At 31.0% G+C, this 23,122-nt stretch overlaps 1 protein-coding gene across 1 annotated transcript in view; it reads left to right on the top strand.

Annotated features, from left to right (window-relative positions):
• Window positions 1-4,972: 4,972 nt before the first annotated feature.
• Window positions 4,973-23,122, top strand: part of LOC129218484 (disheveled-associated activator of morphogenesis 1-like) — a 58,243-nt gene continuing 40,093 nt past the window's right edge. The window contains exons 1-9 of the mRNA XM_054852769.1: window positions 4,973-5,179; window positions 5,371-5,460; window positions 11,975-12,040; window positions 12,892-12,980; window positions 15,345-15,480; window positions 16,234-16,431; window positions 17,046-17,260; window positions 20,196-20,262; window positions 21,844-21,961. Of these exons, the coding sequence (XP_054708744.1) occupies window positions 4,988-5,179; window positions 5,371-5,460; window positions 11,975-12,040; window positions 12,892-12,980; window positions 15,345-15,480; window positions 16,234-16,431; window positions 17,046-17,260; window positions 20,196-20,262; window positions 21,844-21,961 (1,171 nt within the window). The 5' untranslated portion in view covers window positions 4,973-4,987. The remainder of the gene's footprint in view (window positions 5,180-5,370; window positions 5,461-11,974; window positions 12,041-12,891; window positions 12,981-15,344; window positions 15,481-16,233; window positions 16,432-17,045; window positions 17,261-20,195; window positions 20,263-21,843; window positions 21,962-23,122) is intronic.

The raw sequence follows: 23,122 nt of genomic DNA, 5'->3' as shown, positions 1-23,122 counted from the left end.
TTAGGAAACTATCAAAAAGGGTTTTTGACTGCCATCTTCGTTTAGTAAAAGAACCTTTTTCTTTCATGGGGGGGGGGGGAATCACAAAATCGGTAAAAATGCAGTTTTTTCACCATAAAAATAATTTTTTTTCTTTATCAATAAACCCTACTAAATTTTCAAAAACGATGTCTAGATGATACATGAGTTCTTATTTATTTTTAGAAATATATATATATATATCTATATATATATATATATTTAAACAGGTTAAATACTTTTGAAATAGGACCAATTCATATCGAGTGTTTTGCTTTTTTTTTTTTTTTTTTTGCAATATCTTTGGGATATTTCATTTGCTCTTTAATTGCTGTAATTGAAAATAATAATAATAATAATAATAATAACGATGGTCATGTGACAGGCCCTCTGCCTGATCTGAAATGAAATGGCTCATTACCCTTTTAAATAATTATTTTTAATGAAATGAATGAAGCGTCACGTGCGGGACAAAATGACCGTTTTCCATGGAATGGCCCAAAATTTTAACAATTTCTACTTCGTTAAAATAAAAAAATAAAAATTAAAAAAAAAAAATCTCCTCAAAGTGTTTTTCGCAAACTTTTGATGGTCCGGCCGAAGGACTCCAATCCTGCTTCTTCTTCTTCTTCTTCTTTTTTTTTTTTGCAAAAACAAAAGAGAGAGAGAGAAAGAAAGAGAGAGAGACAGAGGGAAAAACCGTGAACGGTCCCCGCGGTATGTCTTTAGACTCTTTCTACCGCAGGCCAAAAAAGTTGAGAAACGCTGCCTGTGCATATAAAAGGTTTTTTTCTTCTTTTTATTATGTCTGTCTCTCTTTCGTTTCTTTTTCCCTCTCTCTCTCTCCATTTCCTTCTCTTTCCTTCCTTTCTCTCTCTCTCTCTCTCTTTCTCTCCAGGGGCGTCCATATGCTAAGTTTTAAGGGGGGGGGCTTAGATATTTTCCCCACGGTTTAGCAGGATATTCTCCCCATAGAAGCCAATTTCAGTACAGATAAGAGATATTAAAGTTTGACATTTTTAATAACTTATTCCTAATGGTTGGAGAAGAAATGTTTTTACATTTTTGCAAAAAAAAAAAAAGGTACTAAAAAAGCAAGGACGTTCTAATTTCTAAGGGGGGCTTGTGCCCCCACCAGGGCCGTCGAGAAGGGGGGGCAAGCCTATGCATTGCATAGGGGCCCGTGAGAGATTTGGGGGCCCGCGAAGCGGGCCTTTGAAAAAGAAAAAATGCCTCCCACCACTTTTTCCTTTCTTTAAAAAAGAAAAAAAAAAAAAAGAAAAGAAAAGAAAAAGCTTTTTAGTTTGAAGAAACTCTTTCTCCTAGAGATTACAAGTTTTCAAGCTTGCAAGTTCGAAGTGAGAATTTTTTTTTGTCCTTACCTTCAGAGCCCACTATCGATTCTATCAACTAAAAATAAATATGATTTTTTTTTTCTTTTGTGTAAATTACAAGGCTAAAAAAACAAAACAAAAAAACGCTTATTTCTGAAAGATTACCAGAATTGTAGTAAAATAGACAAGGGGTAAAAAATGAAAAAAAAAAAAAAAAGCTCTTGCATTTTTAGCGTTCGAGACTTAAAACATTGGCAAACAACTCAGTTTGATGAAATATTTTAAAATATGTATTGATTTGAGTTTTAAATTCAGTGATACAAAATGAAACTAATTCTAGCGTTGTTTCAAAAGTAAAAACGGTTGCCTAATTTGGGAAAACATTTTGGACGAAGCACTTCTCATCAAATGTCTGAAAAGGAAAGGGACACTGTTGTGTCACTCAAGGGTGCCCACCTAGGGGGGGAGCAGGGCCATTAAATTTCTTTTGGGGAGGGGGTGCCCTTTCTCATGGGGGGGGGGGGGCTCCCCTGTGTCACTGTATTAATTAGAATCAGTGTTGAATTTACCAATAAGCTAAACAAGCTATAGCTTTAGGTGAACTTTCTGAATGGTAAGAGGGTGTTACTTTCTCATTAGTATCTATTTTTTAAATATTTCCACCATTTCTTTTGAAGAATTTTATGCATTGTTTAATCTAGATAATTTTTCAATTGATTCAGCGTTGTGTTTGTCGGTGGGTAAAAGGGATAATCAAAACTAACGGGGTCGAAAAATAAAATATGTAACCGAAAGTCGATGTGAGCAAGTGATAGACTTTGTGTCATATCGTTTCTTCTCTCTCGCTTTTCCTCTCTGTCAATAAATATCAACGATTTGTTGAACCAAGGGCAATTTTTCTTTTGTATTGCCTTAATTTGCAAAAGAGTGCATAAGTTTAAAACATTTCTGTATTTTGTTCTCCTATTTTTGCTGATGTTTTTGTAGTTCGAATTACCTCTTAAAAGACCTCAAAATGCAGAATTTTTTAATGCATTTTTCAAAAACATTTACGGTTGAGAAACGACCGGACCCCTCAAATTTGAGGTATTCTACCTTCAACTCAAAGGAGGTCCCTGTATAACTGTCCTGAAAACCCTCCTCGTCCAAGGTAAAAAAATAATAATAATAAATAAAAAGACAGTATAACAAAACATTTTTTAAAAACACATTCACGGCTATATCGCTATATGTGCCAGAGGAAAAGACACATAGTTGGGAAAAAAAACTTAAAAAATAGCCTGTTTTGCTACTAATATAATGTTGTCCGAGCTACGAAAAAGGTCCCCCATACATAAACTAGCCTATGGCCCACCAAGTCAAAATCCAGCCCTGTATACAAGAATCTCTTTTTAATAACATTACAAAGTTTGATTAAGAAGAAGCACAGCAAAGCAATTTTAATTGAGAAAAAAAAACCTCAGTTAAAAAAAAGAACAAAAAAACCTTTTTATTAGACCTAGACCCATTGACAATATTTAGGATATTTATGTAAAAGCAGAGCGAAGAAAGAGGAGATTCAAGTAAAAAGTTAGGGGCCCTGAAGAAAGTTGCATAGGGGCCCATAAATCCTGTCGACGGCCCTGGCCCCCACTTGCCCCCCCCCCCCCATATGGGCGCCCTTGTTTCTCTCTCTCTTTTGCCGACTACGTGAAGTTTTTTCCCTTCATGCAATCAGAGGCATGATTCATTTTTTCCAAATTTTATAGCTTGTATTAGTTGCAAAATGCAAAGTTGCAATTTCAATCATATTTCGATTCGTAATCGTAAAAAAATATTCCATTTAAAGTAGACACAAAAATATTTTCAATCTCCGTTAATTTTTGTGCTTTATAGAATTAGAATGCATTGAATTCACACTGTTGTGATTTCTTCGATCCGATATAGATAGAAAAACACATAATGGGCCCTCGCTTTAAAGACGTTTTAAAATTTCCACAATAGATGGCGCCATGTTTTCTACCTAATGTTTGAAGAAATGTGGCGGTCTAAAATTTGATATTTGATTGTCGTTTACTAACATCGTTTGTAAACATTATTCTTTTTAAAACAACATACTGTACTGTTTGACTCGTCTGTGCATTATTTTTGTAATTAAAACCCAATTAAAAAAATGTTTTCGTCCAAAATTTTTTCATTAAAAACTGGAAGAGAGGGAATTCCTTACTGGTTGAAGATTTTAAGAAAATACTTTGTTGAAGACGGTATGCATGAAATGTTGCTAAAATGTTTTCTTATGGCTTTTATATTATGGGCTTGATTTACCATTAGGCCCAGCCTAGGCCCCTGCCTCAGGGGTCCCTCAAAAACTGCTGATTGTATAGAAAATTACAGTGAAATAGGACTTTTCTCGGATGACTTTACATCTAATCTCAGACTTCGTTGCATTCAAAAATGAACCCTTGAAACACGAGTTCGCTATTCAATTGCTTATTTTTGATTTATTTTTGTTATTTACTACTTTTGCTTTGTTGCTATTTATTCATTTGGTACAGTTGTTTACTATGATGTTTAAAATCAACAGCGATGTATGAAGTGTACAGCAATATGACGTTTAGCATAAAGACTACCATTTTTTGTCATCTAAGTGCAGTTTTGGGCACCTATTTTTAGCAAAAAGAAAAGGAGAAATGGTTTCAATTCATTGTGACCTTAGAGTATCAATTCTTGCCTCATATTTTTCAAAAATTGTTCAAGTAGAACTTTTAATGGTACATGTATCATTTACTTGTACGTTAGATGACTCCATTTTTAGTGACTTTGTTTATAGTCTCATTTTAGAATTTAAATTACTTTTCAGGTTAGGTTCTAAAAATCCTATATTTTTAATGTGCAAGTATGAGTGCTTTTGTCATAAAGATTAAAGTTAGGGAATAATGGCTGAGTAATTTGCACAAATAGTTTTATTCCTGTCATAAAACAAGTTTAGTCCACATCAAAGATCAATGAAAGCTTCACAATTGTACTTAGTAAAAACCAAGTAATTTAATTTCGTTAGTACAGTCCTTCAAATGAGCCCTGATAACAAGGAAATCAGAAATGCTAAAGTGAGATATGATATAAATGCTGTATCTAAGTACAGGTCTTTTTTTTTTCTTTTGATGCAATGTTGAATTAAAGTATAAATTGCTTTTACAGTTCATATTTGAACTTACATGCTTTCTATTGTCAATTTTGAATGAATCTATGATTTTATCCATCCCATCAATCTTCCCACTCTCTCTCTCTCTCTCTCTCTCTCTCTATATATATATATATATATATATATGTTTTTGAAGTCCAGTGGCGCAGGCTCGTGTTCTAATCCCGGGTTGGGAATGACTGACTCAGCCATTCATCCCTTCAGTGGGTCGATAAAATGAGTACCAAGTGTACTTGGGAATCAAACACTGGAGGTTCAGCGTTAGACTGACCACCTCACCTGAACATCTGCCTCGTACCCCAGAGCCCCTGGTCAGGAAAACTGAGTTGGGCACAGTAGGCCTTGCCCTCACGAGCTGTCATGCCACAGAGTTTGGTTTTATGTATGTATGTGTGTGCATTTATTTATATGTTTCCTTTATTTTCAGCAAGTGCTTGTGACTGTGCCGTCATCAATGCCCCAAACCATGCCTCCTCAAAGAAGAGGAAAAGGATTCTGTGGCTGCTTTGGCAGCAATGAACCACCTGAAATAACTTACCATGTTGTAGAAAATGGAGGCATCATAAATTTGCAACCCCATCCTTTAACCCCTACGCAGCCCATGCCCGATGAAGAAGAACTTAATTCCAAATTTGCTGAATTAGTAGTATGTATATTAATATTTAAATTTAAATTATGTACTAATTTCCCATGCATTTTTGTATTTGAATTCAAAATAATTTTGCTCTCCTACCTCTTATTTTTGTGTTGATTTTTCTTTTGAAATTATTAGTTATATTTTTCTTGATGTTATTTAATTTTTAGATACTAATATTATTTTTGATGTTATTTTCTCAGGAAGAACTTGATTTGACTGCTTCAAAGAAAGAAGTTATGTTTAATCTCCCATCTGAAAAGAAATGGCAGCTATATCTCAGCAAGAAATTGGTATTGAATTTAAATTTGACATTCCTGTTATTCTTCGCAGATGCATAATTTATAAAGTTTTATAATGAATGTTTAAATGTTTCTTTACTCTCATAAAATTACAAGAATTCACTTCCTATGTAAATTTCTCGAAACAGTAATTAATTTATATTTTTAATTAGAGGTTCTCTTTCTCAATTTTGTTTCTTTAGTTCTCTTTTTTACTGAAGATTTTCTAAATTTACATGTTTTTAAAAATCCGGTGTATGATTGTCATGCTGAAAGCTAAAAAAGTTCTTTTGACTCTAATTTGAAAGGATTGGTTTTAACTAGGAGTAATTACATGTAAGTAAGTTTAAAAATGATTTTTTAATGAAGCATTTTTTAATACTTTTATTATTCTAATTATTCAATATTTCTTTAGTTTTTACAATTTGTTCCAACTTATATTTCTTTACTTCTATTTCATACTTCATGTTTCTCAATTTCTATGATTGATTATTATCTCCTGTTTATCAACTTATCTCCTTCATATTCCAGGTTAGTTGACATAAATATAACTATATAAACACAATATATTATACTTAACCACAAGCTCAACTTTTTGACACTTTTCATTGTTTTATTAGACTTGCATAATTTATATTAAAAAAATACATAGCAAATAAGAGTGAAATTTGAACTTTTGCATTGTTTTAAAGGTTTTTTTTTCTTTTACGGTATAATATTTAATTGTAAAATTGTATAACACAAAGTTCTAACTAAACCCTCCAATTGTCTGTCAGTTCCAGAATTAATGTGTAGGCTAAATGCTAATATTAACTTCAGAAATTTTAATATATTGAAGATATTTTTCATTTGAATAGTTTTTATGGTTTGTTCCTTTGTCAGCATCAATGTTTTTGTTTTTATATTATTCACAAAAAAATTAAAATACTAATTGAAATTTGGGCTAAAATATCACTGATAAGTTAATGGGAGGAACTTGGTGAGGACCGGTTTTACCAATTTTGTTTTTTTCCTCTTGACTGAAAACACATAACAGGGGTTTGTCCATGATTTTTCATAGGGTCCATTTTTGTGAAAAATCAAATAATTTTGTGAAAAATGAATTAATTTTGTGAAAAATGAATTAATTTTGTGAAAAATGAATTAATTTTGTAAAAAATCAAATAATTTCAATTTTTTTTTGTTAAAAAGAAGTTTCAGAAATTAGAGTTGGCACAAACTGCATCAATTAAACTTAAAGTTGAATGCTTTCCTCTTCTATGTTGTGAATATCATTCTGGGGAGGGGGGGGGGCGAGGGCATCGCTCTCTCAAGTATCAATATTTATCAACCATTCTACATTATGTTAAATTATGCTAGAAATATTTCTGTACAGTATTTAAAATATTTGTAACAAAAAAAAAATAATCAGACAATGGTTCTGCATTTACCTTTTTGACCCATGACACTCTTAAAAACACAGAATTTGGTTTAAAACTTATGAATAACGTGATTTTAACAAAAATATGAAGAGATTTTATTTGTTTACCTCTTAACAAAGCGTACTTAACATCAAAAATTCGAAAAATCGGATTCCCATAGCGGATGCAAACAGATCGCAATTCTCAAAGTAAAGGCATCAAAAGTATAAAAACAGCTTGTAAAAGAAATATTTTTGATGAGATTATTTTAAAAGTGCATTTTAGAGTCCTATGATAAACATATCATTAATATCTGTGGACACAGTTGAAACAAAAAAAAAATTAAACCATCGATTCAGCATTTTAATTTTTGACTTGTAAATGAAAATGGAATTTTGCTTTAAAAACTTGAAATGAGCATTTTAACAAAAATAAAGAGACTTTTCATTTATTTACATCCTAATGAAGCAAAGTTAACTTGAAAAAAGAACAAATATGATTCTCATATCGGATGTTAAAAGATTGCATTTTTCAAAATGTAGACATCTAAAGAAAAAAAAAGTTAAGTAAAAGAGTTTATTTAAAGTTAATCATCCTTGTTAGCATCGAAAAATCAAACCCATATAATTTTCTCAAAAAAAAAACAGCTAAACATTGCACTGCACCGTAAAAACGCAGATATTGACAAGCTAGTAAAATGATGAGAATATTTTCTAATCGAGTCATTATAAAGGTTCTACGCCAGATGCTAAGTGGCGATAATTTTGAAATTGGTAATCCTATCTGAAGCGATCATATTTTTCCCCCACCCTCACTATCCCTTTGCAGTTCCAAGTTCATTTCGCTGATATAATTGTTTATTAAGTCATGAACGGCACACTCGGCTTTAAGCCGATTAGAGCAAAAGAGCCCAATTGGGCCCCGCACCAGCAGGGGCCCCGCTTTAACAAAATCTTTTTATTTTCTCACGAAAATAAATGAGAAAAAAAATGAAATAAAAAGTTCAAATGAACTTAACTGATGTTGATTATAATATGGAATTAATTTAAGGAAAAGGGGGAGTTTCCAGAAGCTTTTAGCATCCCTATCAAAGTTAGCAAAATATATTTCCAAAAAATTTAAACATATAGCCAGTTGAACATTTTCAAATCCGTACCCAAAGCCGTACCCACTGCACCCAATAACTTCCGGCCAAAAGAAAGGAACTTAGGTAGTATGATTAACAGCAATTTATACGGTGAGCAATAACATAAGGGTCAAGGGCACCTATCCCAGGATCTTGCTATCACATTGGCAATTCGGTAATTGCCCCCGAGACCCCAAAATTTCCAAAGCTATGTATTTCATTTAATCCATATATATATATATATATATATATATATATATATATATATATATATATATATATATATATATATATATATTACTGTATTTGATTTGATAAAAAATGCTAAAACTCAGCAGCAATGTGACAATTTCTCTGATATACAATTATCACTAACGTAGGTGCAATTCAGAAAAATAAATAATTGCATATTTAATAAACCTGTGTGCTTGATACGCGCAGAAAACATCTCCATAAGAATTCCAAAGAACACAAATTGCCTGTATAGCTTCCATTCCTCTCCCAACATTTATACATATAGCCTGAAATTTAGTTCGGTTTTTAAATCTTCAATGCCAGAAAAAAATCCTGGGGCAGCCACCAAACCCTGACATATCTTCTAACGCAACCGAAAATGCTTTTTTAAAACATCAATTTCAAAAAAAAAAAATTCGGAGGAGGCTATTTAAACCTTCTTACCTCAACTTTATCACAAAAATTGACAAAAATTACATCATTAAGTTTTCAATTTTAAAACATTTCCAAGGAAGGAAGGTTCATAAATTTCACTACCCTTTTCTTCTAACGTCAGCAAAGGTAGCCCAAAACAGTGCTTTTAAGATTAAAATTTCCATAGGAAGGTCTTTGAACCCCCTTTTCTAATTATTGAGTAATTTCTTTAGCATCAGCACAGTAGCTTAAAATTTCCCTTTTTGAAAATACTACAACGAGGAAACCCTCGAACCCATCCTGCCGATGGATAGCATAAAATTGATTTAAGTTTCGATAAAAAATCAGAAGGGAATCTCCTCAGTTTTCCTCTGTCATTTAACACTGACTATTAAACTGAATTTAACACTGAGTATCAAAAAAATTTTTTGAAGAGTCACCGAATCCCCTTAACGTCACCAACGATAGTCTAAAATTGCGCCTTAAAGCCTTTGATTCTGAAAGTTTTCCGCAGGAGATCACCAAATTCCCATTCATCTCAATCTTCATAAAACATCACCTCTAACAGGGACTAAAATTTCGGAAAATTTTTCCGAGAGGAGCCCCCAATTCCCTATTAGTACTAAAATTAGCCTAAACTTATCTTAAATCAGACATGTGATTTTTCTGTATTTTTACTGAATTCAGTACTTTTTGAGAGAACAAGATACTATAGGCCGAAAAAAAAGAAGGAGAATTGGAAGTTAAATTCAACACAATCCAGTTAATTTCATGCATCCAATTAAAATAATCTGTTATGTAGATATAAAAATACATGGGAGAGCTTTCAGCTGTAGTAAGATATACTAACAGTGTTGTGTTAGTTCACACAGCCATGCAGTTTCAGTATTTTTCATCGTGTTTGGGACACATGTCTGTTAAATTTTAAAAATAATTCGGATGGCAGGGAACCTGTCTCCCTTTCCCATAATTTTACAAAAAAATGCTGAAATTTGCGATTTCAAACGTCGGCTTTTAGAAGACTCTTCTGAGGAGCGTGGGCAGTTTATCTGACCTCTAACCCCCCCTCCCCCATCTAAAATCCATCCCACAACTGCTTTTTTAAACTACAATTTCGAAAAATTTCCGAGAAAAGCCTCCCGGTTCCCTGCAACTCTGTTCTACTACTGATACCCCAAAGACAGTCTAAAAATTTTTTTAGAACTGATAAATTTTGGTGCATTTTGCTTTTTCGTCGAAGCTATAAATTATGCACATAGGCCGCGCGTAGGGGTTGGGGGCAACCGCTCGCTCACTTCTAAGAGTGAAGGAGCTTGCTCTCTCACTTTTCAGAGAAACAATAATGATCGACAAGAAAATGATTTTTTACTGGGGGGATTGATTTATTTCACAAAAATAAGAGAACTAAAAATTACAACTAAATTTACTCTTCTCTTGCTATTTTATGATTAATCAAACTTTGAATTAGAAGACGGCAGTCTATACGGTGGACATCTGTCCCGATTTTGGAGGACATATTTAACTTTTTTTGGAGGTCATTTAATCAGTCATGTTAAAATCGCGTAATATAGTCCGATTTTACAATCCCCCCCCCCCCACACACATTTTTTTCATGCAACCGCCTATAATTGGGCAAAAAGACAGAGCTACTTATCTAATGTTCTTAAAGTTCACACTTATTGCTTGGGCATTCATTCATTCATTTCTTAAGGAAAAAATAAGTAAAAATCAAACATGATGTAGAAATTTGAAGGCAGACTGATAATTGTGATGCGTACAATTTTGAATCCTTACCGCCTCGGAAAAATCGAAGCGCACTTCTTAAATCTGTACAATCATTCTCTAAAGGGCCCCGCCAGGATTCTCCAATCGGGCCCCACATGCTCTAAGGCCGGCTCTGATGAGGAGGGGAGAGAAAAGTGCTTACCAACACCTTTTCAGAAAAGTTTACAACAACACTGCTGCTAATTAGCTGTGTTAAAACAAACAGACAAAATTATTTAAAACCAAACTTATTTTCAGCTGTTAATTTCTTTCCAAGAAACAAACGACAAACGTTATATTTATTTGGCATTAGCAATTACAGTCGAGCCTCCATATATCGAACTTCCATGTATCGAAATTTTCTATATATTGAAATCCTAGCAAATTTCAATGTTCATTACATAGAAAAATTGTTTCTACATATCGAAAAAATCTCCATATACCGAAAATTTTTTCGAGACATTCGTAGATTTTTTTCCCTCATTAGACTGTTTGTCTCATGAAAAATAAAGGTTAGGGGAGAAAATTATGTTTACTAAAGGTTGCTAAGAAACTCATAAGAAATCTGGGTTTGAGGGGTGTGCAGATAGGTCGTTGTTCCGTTCTGGAGTTCTTAAATTCCCTCAAGTTTATTTCAAATCTTAGTTGTAACCAGTAACACTGTAAAATCAGTTTCAAGTTATCCTTTTTGTCTGTTTATTATCATTTCTAGTCTTTTTAGCTTCAGTAAAAATCATCCAAGTTAAGTAGATTGATTTTTTACTTTTCTCTCGATTACATTGTCAATACGGAAATCCCCTATGTTGCGAATCAAGTTGAACTGCCGAAGAATGAAGATGTATGAAGGTCCAAAAATGTAATTTCTGTTAATTTTTCAGTTATTAACTTTCGTTTAATCCAATGCTCGTATAAATTAGAAATTGGGTTTCATGCACGAAAATTAGCTTTAATTTTAATGTTTTAGGAGATTTTTATGATAAAATAACATCGTTTCTATATATCAAAATTTCAATATATCGAATTTTTTTCCGGCAATTTGCTACTTCGATATATGGAGGTCCGACTGTATTTATCGCTTGCAGGAGCATCACAAGAGTGTGGATTTTTTTTTCTTTGCAAAATTAGCAGATTTTGTATAAGCTGATCCTTCTAATTTGACTTTAAAAAAGATTCCAAAAATTATCGGTTTTATATGCGGAAATATGCGTTATTTTGCTTTCAGATTTACTCTTTCAATAAACAATTTGTGAACGATCCGTTTTTGTTTAGCAGAATTTTGTGAAGGGTTGGTTCAATTTCGTTGATCAGGATTTTGTGAAAGGTTCATTTGGTTGATCCGATTTTTGTGAAGGGTCTGTTAACGAACCCAAATATCCTCTGGCCAGATCTCTGCATGCTGTGGGACTTAAAACAAATGGAAACAAATTAATACTTGTCTATGGAAAGGAAAACTAATTAGAATGAACTTCCTGCTATATATGAGTGATGTTATATTATTTTTCAAGAACTGAATGAACATGATACTTGTTTTATTTTTTATTGTAACTTTGTTATGTTCGTTATGTATATTCTCAATTTTATTCAATAGGAGCAAGATGAACCAACTACACATTATCCAGACTATTATATTGAAAAAGTTACTTCAATGGCAATGGTAATCTCATAATTTTCCTTTCTTTCATGTTTTTAATTCAAAAACTATATGCAAATAAATAAGATGTAACTGGAAGTAGTATGCCTAAATATCATGATTATGACTAGAAATTCAGATGACCAACTGGCTTTAGTCTCGATTGGACTGCTTGTGCATCAGTTCCCAATCTGGTGCCAATTTAAATTTGTTTATCCTATTTAAAATGATTACAAGTGTTTACAGTTTACTATTCCATTCATAGACGACCAATTTATAGTTTTTTTTTTTTTTTTCAAGTTCTGGAGTAGTAATTTACTACTTATGAAAAAAGATACATTTTTATTTTGGTAGCAGATTTTCAATGTAAATAGTCCCTGCTTAGGTTAATTGTTTTAGACTCTATTGAAAATACACAGTCAACACTTGATTTTGCAAACTTTCGGGGACTGCTTAGAATGGTCATAAAATCGAATAGCATTGTTGCAATAAAATATTTTTTGGAATTAATGTGCTTATAGATACATAATTTTTCTAAGAGTTTTAGTGGGAGACATTATAATATTTCTATAAAACAATCAAACTAAGGTCAGTTTCACCACTCTTTTTTATGTTCAGTAGTATAGAAGCATGTGCAGAACTTTCTTTCTAATGTTATGGCTTAAATTCACCATTGCTTTCAAATAAAAATCAATTTGAGGAAAAATCACTGAATAAATTGTTGTTCTGTTGATTTTTTTTTATTGCTTTAATTATGCAAAAGAAGAGAATATAGACCATGTCTTGTCTAATCATCAATGAAATAACATTGCTTTTATTATATTTGAATGAGCATTAACATTATTGCTGTTTCATCAACTCTTTATTTGTTTCAGCTCCTTTTTCCTCGAGAAGAAGAAGAAATTTTTGCACGTGCAAAACTTTTGGACAACTTGAAAACAGCTTTAAGAACACAGCCAAACAGGTAATTTTGCTTTTATGTTGTACATAGAAGAACTGGAATTAATTTTTGTGTTTTTAGAATGTAGTTGTAAACTCAAAGTTTTTTTTTTTTTTTTTTGGCAAGAACAGCACCATGTTGCCCTTTCATTATGCTGCTTCTTATTTTGAAACATTGTTCATGGTATTTAAAATGCCTAAAATCATTTTTCAAGGTGGCCCGTTTGCCATCGGTGATACTTAGTGTACAAAAGTAATTCCCCTAAAGTTTTTTTTATACAGATTCACAAGCATATGCAAAATTATCTTCTGTTGCTAATTTTATTCGCTGAGCCAATTTCAGTTACACAGCATAAGGTTTTTTTTCTTTTTCTGCCAGAGTTACTTGCAGGGTCAACAGTGGTCACATTTTCCACTAAAAGTCCCTTTGTTAGACATTGGTCACTGTTTTCAGGTTTTTATAAAATATATTATGGTTGTGATACTGAGTATATCTATAAAAGAAAACATTTCTTCCAACCCACACCTATTGCATCTATCATTTCCTTTTTACTTCCTTTTACGGAGTAAAGGAAGTATTGTATTTACCAAAAAATTTTGACCCAAAAAAGGCCTTAATTTCCAATTTGTTCGCCCCCGAATGAATATTGAGTTTTTTTTCAACCCAACCACTTGTGGATATGTGTCTAAGAATGTATAGGCACCCCAAATATCCATTTTGGCAATCCCCGAGTTAATTACAACGAGTTTTCTTGTGATGTCTATGTACATGTATGTGTCTACATATGTGTGTCTAGTGCTTATGTATCTCGCATAACGCGAAAGCAGTATGTCCTATAAAGTTGAAATTTGGTACTTAGACTCCTAGTGGGTTCTAGTTGTGCACCTCCCCCTTTTGGTTGCATTCAGATGTTTCTAAGAGGGTTTTTACACCTTTTTATGGGAAATCATTGTTAATATCAATGTAAACTCAAGTGGTGTTATAATTTGGCAAACTCTTGGCAACATGTCGCCAAGTTTCTTCGCCAACTTGGCAACAAAAAATTTGGCGTTTTTTTTTTTTTTTTAATTTGGTTTCATATTGGCCATTATTGGTAGAGAGTTAACCATTGAATAACATTAATATGTCCAATATGGGGTAGTCTGTATAAAGTTTTTTTGCTTCAGTTCGCAACAAACTTGGGGCAAAAATATTTAAATTGTATCTTTGCTTACTCCAAGGGACTACTACTATCATTAAATTGGCGTAAAAGGAAGTCATGTGATGCACACATCAGCTCGTTATTTATGAAATTTATGATTTTCGTTGATGAAAAATATGTCCTTCGCACCATCTTTCTGCATCCTTTACAAGAATCAGATATCTGTTATTTCAACTGTTTATTAAGTTTCTTTGCAAGGTAAATAATTAAAATCTCTTTTTATTCGCAATATAATAATAGCTTTTAAGTAGAAATGTGATGTACAAATGTTTTGGAAGTAGGCTTTCTAATTCTAAGAAATTAAGCATGAAGTTAGTTTATTTTTGTGTACATTTTTTTTAAAAGCTTTTCAATTTAGATCGCACTGCTCCAAATGAGCTTTGAAATCATTAAATATTAATATGTATGCAGAATAGGTGAGAACAAGGGTTAAGTTTAAAGAGTTGAAAAAGCCAAAGAGGAAAGTACTTAGCCTTGTACAAGTTATTGCTTCATCATAATAATGTTTTGGGCAAAATTAAAAAATTTTTACTTTGTTTCCCATGATATATAAATTAATTCAAATACTTTTACATGAGTGATGACATACACCTTTATGAGAAATAATTTTATGAATAATAAAAATTAAAACGTCTGAACCTCATAAGGGTATCTATATTCAGGGACATCCATTTATCACTGAAAATGTTTTCTCTTATAATCAGTCAAAATTAATACTCCTAAAATAATTTCTTCAGTATAATGATTTTAGTGTTAAAATGTATTCTGGTACTCTGGCTTGGTTTTTATAAGAACATGCAATTATCAGGCATTCTGGAAACAAATAATTGCAGTTTGGTTACATCATGTCCTTATTTTGAATTTATTATTTTTTAAAAATATTTTCTACTTTACTGCATTAAATTTAGTAAATAGATGTAGTAAAGTGGAAGCATATATTTAGCTATGCTTACAAGAATTTTTATTTATTGTAATGGGAACATACTCAGCAGGTAGTAGTTTAGGTACAACTCCTGAACTTAGGTTGTAGATCAATTCTAAGTTGAAGATCAGTTCTTCAGAGTTTGCAAAATGTGTATCACTATATTTTATTCTGTGATGTTAATATTCAATTACATAAAAATGCTTTATTTAGAAAAGTATGGTTTTCTTAAATTTTGATACTAATTATCTGAATTGTATCATAGCTTTGTAATGCGATTTCTTGAGCAAGATGGCCTTTCTGGAATTTTAAATTTTTTATTAAGCATGGATTACAATACAGCGGAGAGTCCAATACATACGTCTCTTATTGGTTGTGTAAAGGCATTGATGAATAACTCAGTAAGTGTTGCCTTTTGCTTTATACATATACATGTGTGTGTTTTGATTGTTTTATTTTATTCATTTACTTATTTAATTCAAACTGACATAAAGTATTGACATAAATTTGCAATTGATCCATTGAGATCGAAAGTGGTTGTTGGTCAATTTTTTGATAATTTGTTTTACTCCATCATAAATTAGTTTTAATCATTTTTTATTTCATGCATCATGCAGTACGAATTAAATTTGATAAGTACTCTATTTTTACAGCATTTCTACAAAACCTTTCAATTACTCAAAGTATTGTTTAATTGAGTTACATCACTTTTGCTCTCAATGGCTCAGTTAGCACTGAATTATCTGTCACATCTCAGAACCAAACATCTGAAGTAACAAATTTTTCAACATACTTTCATTTTATTTAAAAAAAGAACAGTATCTTGTTTGAGAGAAAATAATCAATGCAGATCCAATTTAATGTAATGCAAGGAAATTTCCTTCAAACTTTCTCAATAGCAAACAGTACATTTGTGCTTCCATTTATTTGTTGCATTTTTCTTTTCTTTTTTTTTTTTGGTAGAATATGGTTTGTGTTTTTATGAAATTAATTTTGCTTGAATTCCCTTACTTTATTCTTTTAAGTGCTGGATTAAGTTTTCATACTTTTTAGACACTTTAAAGCAAAAATTTATATCAAGATATACATATTCTTTCTTATGAAAAAAATATTTGTCTGTTTAGCTTGTGTAAACTTCTAATTTTTATTTATAGAATGGGCGTGCTCATGTACTTGCTCACCCAACTGCTATAAGTACAATTGCTCAGAGCTTAAGCACCGAAAATACAAAAACAAAAACAGCAGTACTTGAAATTTTGGGAGCAATGTGTTTGGTACCTGGTGGCCATAAAAAAGTTTTGGAATCAATATTGCATTTCCAAAAGTTTGCTGCTGAAAGAACACGATTTCAGGTAAGAAAAACATTCTGTATATGTCTTAAAATGTAGTTATACAATAAAATATCAAATTCGTTGTAGTGTATCTTTAGATTCCATGCATTGTTTCCTGTATTAGGAAAATTACACAAGTTGAAACTTCCTTTTGTTTATATGGACATCATATTTGCATTGCTAATTTGCTACATATAACCAAAAAGCCTCATTTAAATAAATTATTTAAAGCCTAACAATACTTTTAAAACTCTTATATCTTTTCCATTCTTTCATTACTTCCAAAAAGAAAGTCCTTATAAATTTTAGACAGATTTTTTACTTCTGTTTGTAGATATGATTTGAAATATACAACAAAATTTTGCTTATTTATGTAGTTCATATTTTAATAATCTGCAATAAAAATCTGAATTTTATGTTGTTTAATTATTAATTTAATATGCATACGGTTAATCATAATTTAATATGCATGCTTTTTCTACAGAAGTGTTATCTTTTGCAAAACATGATATTTTCTGATCATAAATCTAATATGCATGATTTATTTTTCTGCAAAAATGTTTGATTGTACAAAATATGAAGTTTTTGTCTTTATGTATTTATGAAAGTATATATGTATATATATCTTTTTCTAGACCATTGTAAATGATTTGGATCGCAGCACTGGAATGTATCATGATGAAGTTAGTTTAAAGACAGCAATAATGTCCTTCATTAATGCCATAATTAATTATGGTCCTGGTGAAGACCATTTAGAGTTTCGTTTGCACTTAAGGTATGAGTTCCTAATGCTGGGAATTCAACCTGTTATGGAGAAGCTGCGAAGTCATGAGAATGCCACACTTGATCGGTATGTTTTCTTTTGATAATGAAATTTTACTAAGGATTGCTTGGGTTCGTTAAACACTATTATTTACCTGTGTGGCAGGAAAAAAAATCATTATTTTCTTAATTGCAAAAGATATGTGCTTTCTGTTATTTTGTGCTGTTGTGTTAACAGTACAAATTTATTTTTGCTTGATTTACTGAATGCAAGCTGCTAAATTAAAATAGGAGGACATAATATTGTGGTGTAAATGTAGAGCTGTATACTTTATCCAACATATTTTGTAGTTTTTATCTAGATTATTTAAATAATTAAAATTTGTAGCTATAATAAAAAGCTATATATACAGACATGACACAAAAATTTTTCTTACAAAACTAAGTATATTTATATTTTTCTGTATATTTGTGGAAAGGTTACTTTTTATTATTATCTCATAATGTTTTTCTGTTGATTTTACTTTATCTCTACCTGCTAAAAGTTTTACAAATTGGTATTACTTTTTAAACTTTAGTCAGAAGTATTTGTTTAACTCATTGATAAAACCTTAGTGTTTAGCATCTGATTTTATTGAATTATAAAGTTTTTGAATTATTGCCCATTGTACAATCCTCTGTTATTGTCATGCACACTATTTAATAGTAAATTATCAAAATAAATATCAAATAAATATCAGAAAAAAAATCTGTAACATACATTAAATACTATTGCCAAATAAATAAAAAATATTCTTGTTAATATTCCAGCTTCCATTTCCTCATTATTCAATGATACAAAATATAAATTTTGACTTAAGTATTTAAAGATATTTTCTTAATAATGAGCTGAGGAACAATGATTATATCTATTGATTACTCCTTTAGTGACAAAATTTTAAAATTAAATGTTGAGAGCTTTTAATGTGTATTGCCCTAAAATAGCTGCTCTGGATAAGTACTCATAGGACTTAAAGTTTTTTTGAAATACAAAAGTTACTAATTGCAAAAAGTACAAAAAAAAAAAAAAAAGTAAGATTAAGAACTAATACACAAAAGAATGATGATAGTGTTTATGAAGCATTTGCTTTTGGCAATGCAGATAAGCACCAATATATGAAAGAATGATGATAGTGTTTGTGATGCATTTGCTTTCAGCGATGCAGATACCTCTGAGTCATGTAAATGAAGTGCTTTGCAAGCAAAGCAACCCATCTATGCTAGTTAATGTTCTGCAAATTTTTAAAATACTTTTGAAGTTGGGTGATATTCCAACATATACTCTCTTAAAACTGCTTATTTTATTCTTTATTTCAGTAGTTTATTTTTTTCTTTACTTTATTTTTGATGTTGAGTTAAATCAATCAAGAACATAATTTAACGCCCATAATCTTGGATTGTAATGAGACTTAGTTTATTAGTTCTTTCTCTATATTTAAGAAAGCATGAAAAAGATTTTTCATTACCTTCAACAGTTTAGGTTTCACAACCCCTTAAAAGGATTTGGAATTTCCAGGTTTTTCATGATCAGATGAGGAAACTGCAAATTATATGTTCTATTGTGCAAGATAAATCATTGATACATTGTTTTCAAACTATTGTTGATGCAATTTTTTTTGAGTATAATTTAATGTGCATGGGAATGAAGGAAACAATAATTTAAATCATTAAGCACCTGCACTAAATCAAGAATATATTCTGAAACAACCTAAAATTATAAAAAAACAAATAAAGAAAGAAAACCATACTCGAAGCTTCTCACTAAGTGGATTATCACTAAAAATGAATTAAAAATCATGTTCTCATTCTTGACCCAAAATTTAAACTTGCTTGTAATCAAATACAGATAATTTTTCATAAAAAGATATGAAAAATGATATTTTTGAGTAATGCTGGCACATCTCCACTCCTTATTTGATAATTATTTCAGTTTTTTAATTACTCTAAAATATAGATATCTACATGCCTTCTTTCAATCTTAAATGTATATCCATATACATAGCTGCTCTTGTACAATACTAATATTGTTAAAAATTACTATTTTGAGAAGAACATTGAAACTTTTTTCCCCCACTCTGTAATATTTGAAATATACCAAGTAAAATGAAATCAGAGCGAGCAAACAGAAATACAGCATATCTCAGTGTAAAAATAGATAAAGCATAAATTACTCTACATGTAATATAGAAATTTTAAATTGATCCTTTTAAAGAATGTCTTGAACTAGAGCAGCCATATGGGCATGTAAAAGTTTAGAATTAATTTTCCTTTTTGAAAATTGCAATAGTACTTCCTGTAATGTTTTACTCAAAAAATTCCTATGTTTTTGTAAAAATCCCTATATTTTTTTCGAGAGATTCCTATAATTCCGTATGATATTTTCCGCAAATGTCACTTCTAGGCTGTGAATATGGATGTTTAATGATTCAAATGTATAATGTTACTTTAATATGAGTTATTTTCCTCATTTCTGTAATGAAATGTGATTTGAATTTCTGTGGTATTTAAGTAAACATTTCTTCTATTTTTACGTATTTATCTTATTGTTTATATGCAGTTGCTACATTAAAATTTTAAGATTATGCAACAGTTATTCTGTTTTGGACAGAAAAAGAAAAATCTTGTTTCTAAAACCTTTAAAATGTGAAAATTTTCATATGAGCAGTTTGAAATAATTTAAACTAGCAATAAAGCTATTGTATATTTATTTATTAATTTTACATTTGTTTTGATAGCAGCTACAAAATTAGACTTGAGTGCAAAATGTTTTGCATTGTTTAATATATTTGTGCACTTTTCTATTTTATAACACAAAGTTAAAATTTGTACTTAAATAGTGTGGATCATTGTAGAACTTGTACACATAGGTTTAAGTTCATTAATCTGAAAGCAATAGACCATAATTTTTAACTTAAAAATATTACTTTCCAGTTAATACTAGTTAGAATCTATAATTTATCATTTTAATTTTAAACTGTTTTTAGGCATTTGGACATTTTTGAAATGGTTCGTAATGAAGATGAAAAAGAAATGGCTCGCAAGTTTGAATGTGTAAGATTATTTCCATTTTAACTTTTCATCTAATATCATTTTCTATTTTTTTAAATTCTTCTAGAAGTTTACATTTAAACATGCTTGCATTAATGGAGGAAACTTAATGTTATTAAATAATCTTTAAAATGACAGAAATAATATTGATAACTATTCATAAAACATAGCTGAAATAACATCACATAATTTTTTTTTGCTAAATCGTTATTTAACACTGCATAGCCAAAAAACCCCTTTAAAATACTCCTGATATCATTCTTACTGATTCTTGTGTTAAATAACCTCTTAAACCTCAAGTATGACCTTACGGTCTTCCCCATCAAGCCCCTGCCCCCAACTTTTTTCAGTTTTTTACAGTTTTATAGCTGGTTTTTTTTTTTTTTTTTTTTTTTTTTTTTTGAGGGGAAAGAAGCATTATATTAACTGTTAACGTGCTTCAGAAATTTAAATATATAATAATGCTGGTATAGCCAGGGGCAGATCCAGGGAGAGAGGGTCTTGATCCCCCCCCCCCTTCTCCTTTAAGTGACCGAATATAGCCTAAATCAGTGTTTTGGGCTTATATTTCAGAAAATTTGTCCCAGACCCACTATTTTTACCCGAAAATTGCACTTTGAACCCCCTTTCTGATGGTCTCATCTCCAAAAGCAGAAGCTGGATCTGCCCTTGAGTATAGCATTAATATTCTCATAGGAGTAAGACTCAGTGGAGGGGCATAATAGAGGCTCATAAGTGTGAGTGCTACCTTCTGATTTTATGCTGATAAAAAGTGAAAAAATTGTAAAACAAACACGTAGAGAAAAAAAAGACAAGTTTGATGATTTTAAAAATATTTTAGGGGGTGGAGGAATACTTCCATAAGTCTCCCAACTTGCTTTCAGTTTGAATGTTCATGCTTTTAAACTTTACACCTCTTTAGCCCCTCAGAAGAATGTTAATGGTTGATATAAATCCTTGTATAATATCCTGACATAAATACCTTCCCCTCCAAACAAAAATAATGGCTATGAAACTGTCAAAGACTGAAAAAAATGGTCCGGGGGGGGGGGGGTTTCCATTTTCAAAAGTGGGATGTGATGGGGAAAAACTCTGGTCATATTTGAATTTAAGGGATCATTTCACTTAAGAATCAGCAAGAATGATCTCAGAAGCATTTTGAAGGGGTTTTTATCACATAGTTTACTTTCCTCTTTTAACAGTGAAATCTATTAATGTGAAAGAATTTGATACTTTCTTACATAATGTTAAAATTGATAGTCTTAACATCAGTGTTTCAACTGTCTGTCTGTATCTATCATAATGTATTAATGGTGTAAAAATTTGAGTACATTGCAAATTACTACCAAAATTGGGTTGTTGGATTTCTGTGCAAAAATTGACCTATGAAATTAATGAGAAAAACTACTCTAAAGCTCATCATTGAGTTCTTTATTAAATGCTTGATATTTTGCCTTTGAGCAATAATTCTTATGCCTGTGTATAAAATAATTTTTTGACTCTTGATTCAAAGAAACTATTTCATTCTACATCTTATTCAATTTATGAATAGCTTTTGTAAATTTATATTTTAATCATTTTCAGACACACATTGATACAAAGAGTGCTAGTAGCATGGTAGAAGTTCTGAAGAAAAAAATTTCGCACACACCTGCATATCCTCATTTCCTATCTTTGTTATATCATTGTATACAGCTGCCATGTAAGTTAATGATTAAAAAAATTTTTTGAATAAATCACAATGTTCCTAACATATGTATATTACTCATATTAGGATACATATATTGTCTTTTTGTTTAGTATCATTTTTAGCAGTGTATGCAACCCTTAAGAACTTGGGATAATTTGTTTTTAAGCTTATAGTTTTTTTTTTTAAATACAAAAACAACCCACGCTGTAAACATAGTAGTTTATATTCCACATGCAAAGATATTAGTACACATTTTAACTATGCAAAGAAGATTGTTCATAATTTATTTTGGACTAATGACTGAGCCAAATATCTTCAAAATTTGTATACAATGGCAAATTTTGATGTTATTAGTAAACTTGTTTCATGAATAAATTGATGTTTGTTGCTTGAAATTTTCAGTTTATTTTCACTACATCCCTCAACAAAAATTTGTCAGTTGAATCTTATCTTATTCTTGTTAAAATTGCACGCATTATATCTGTACCTTGGAGCAAGAATAACCAATGTATGATTTTGATTGAAGTTAGTTTATGATTTAAATCTATGGAACCAAGTAGTAAACGTTTCTGTGCAACAACAAGCAACAAGATGCACCGCCCTTGTATTCAGTTATAGTAATATCACATTATTTGCCTTTTATAATTTTGGTTTTTTTTCAACAATCAGTATTTGTACTTAGAGCTGAAACAACCAACTCAACTTGTAATTCAAGTATAAATGCATGTAACATAATTTAAAGTTGCATGTACATTCGAAATTAAGCATGAGAAAACCTCTAGTAATGCTCAAAATTTTGCATCAACGTTAGAACCAGAAAAAGATTAACAAACTCAATGACCACTTTTCCCAAAACTGATATTTTTGACAATGGTTGGTATTCTATAAAGTATCACTTGCACATCACTCTTGGAGGAACTTTCGTCATAACAAGCCAGAATTTGCTGGTAGAGGAGGGTGGGAAGTAAGAATTTTTTTCTTATGACAATCCTTACATGTCTAAACATATTATTAACCTATTAGAATTGGCTTTGTGTATTACAACAAAAGGTTCTGGGAGGTTTCCCCGAATCCCCCCTATTATTGGTGAGTGGTGCAACAAAAAGTAGTGATCCAAGATGTAAGGGGGTTAGGGAGCAGCACTCTTGAAGCTTTTTTTTTTGCAAAAGTTTG

The sequence above is a fragment of the Uloborus diversus genome, chromosome 3 (assembly GCF_026930045.1).
Source record: "Uloborus diversus isolate 005 chromosome 3, Udiv.v.3.1, whole genome shotgun sequence".
NCBI lineage: Eukaryota > Metazoa > Arthropoda > Arachnida > Araneae > Uloboridae > Uloborus > Uloborus diversus.
Note: the sequence above shows the minus strand (reverse complement) of the source record. Positions and strands in the feature narration are given on the sequence as shown.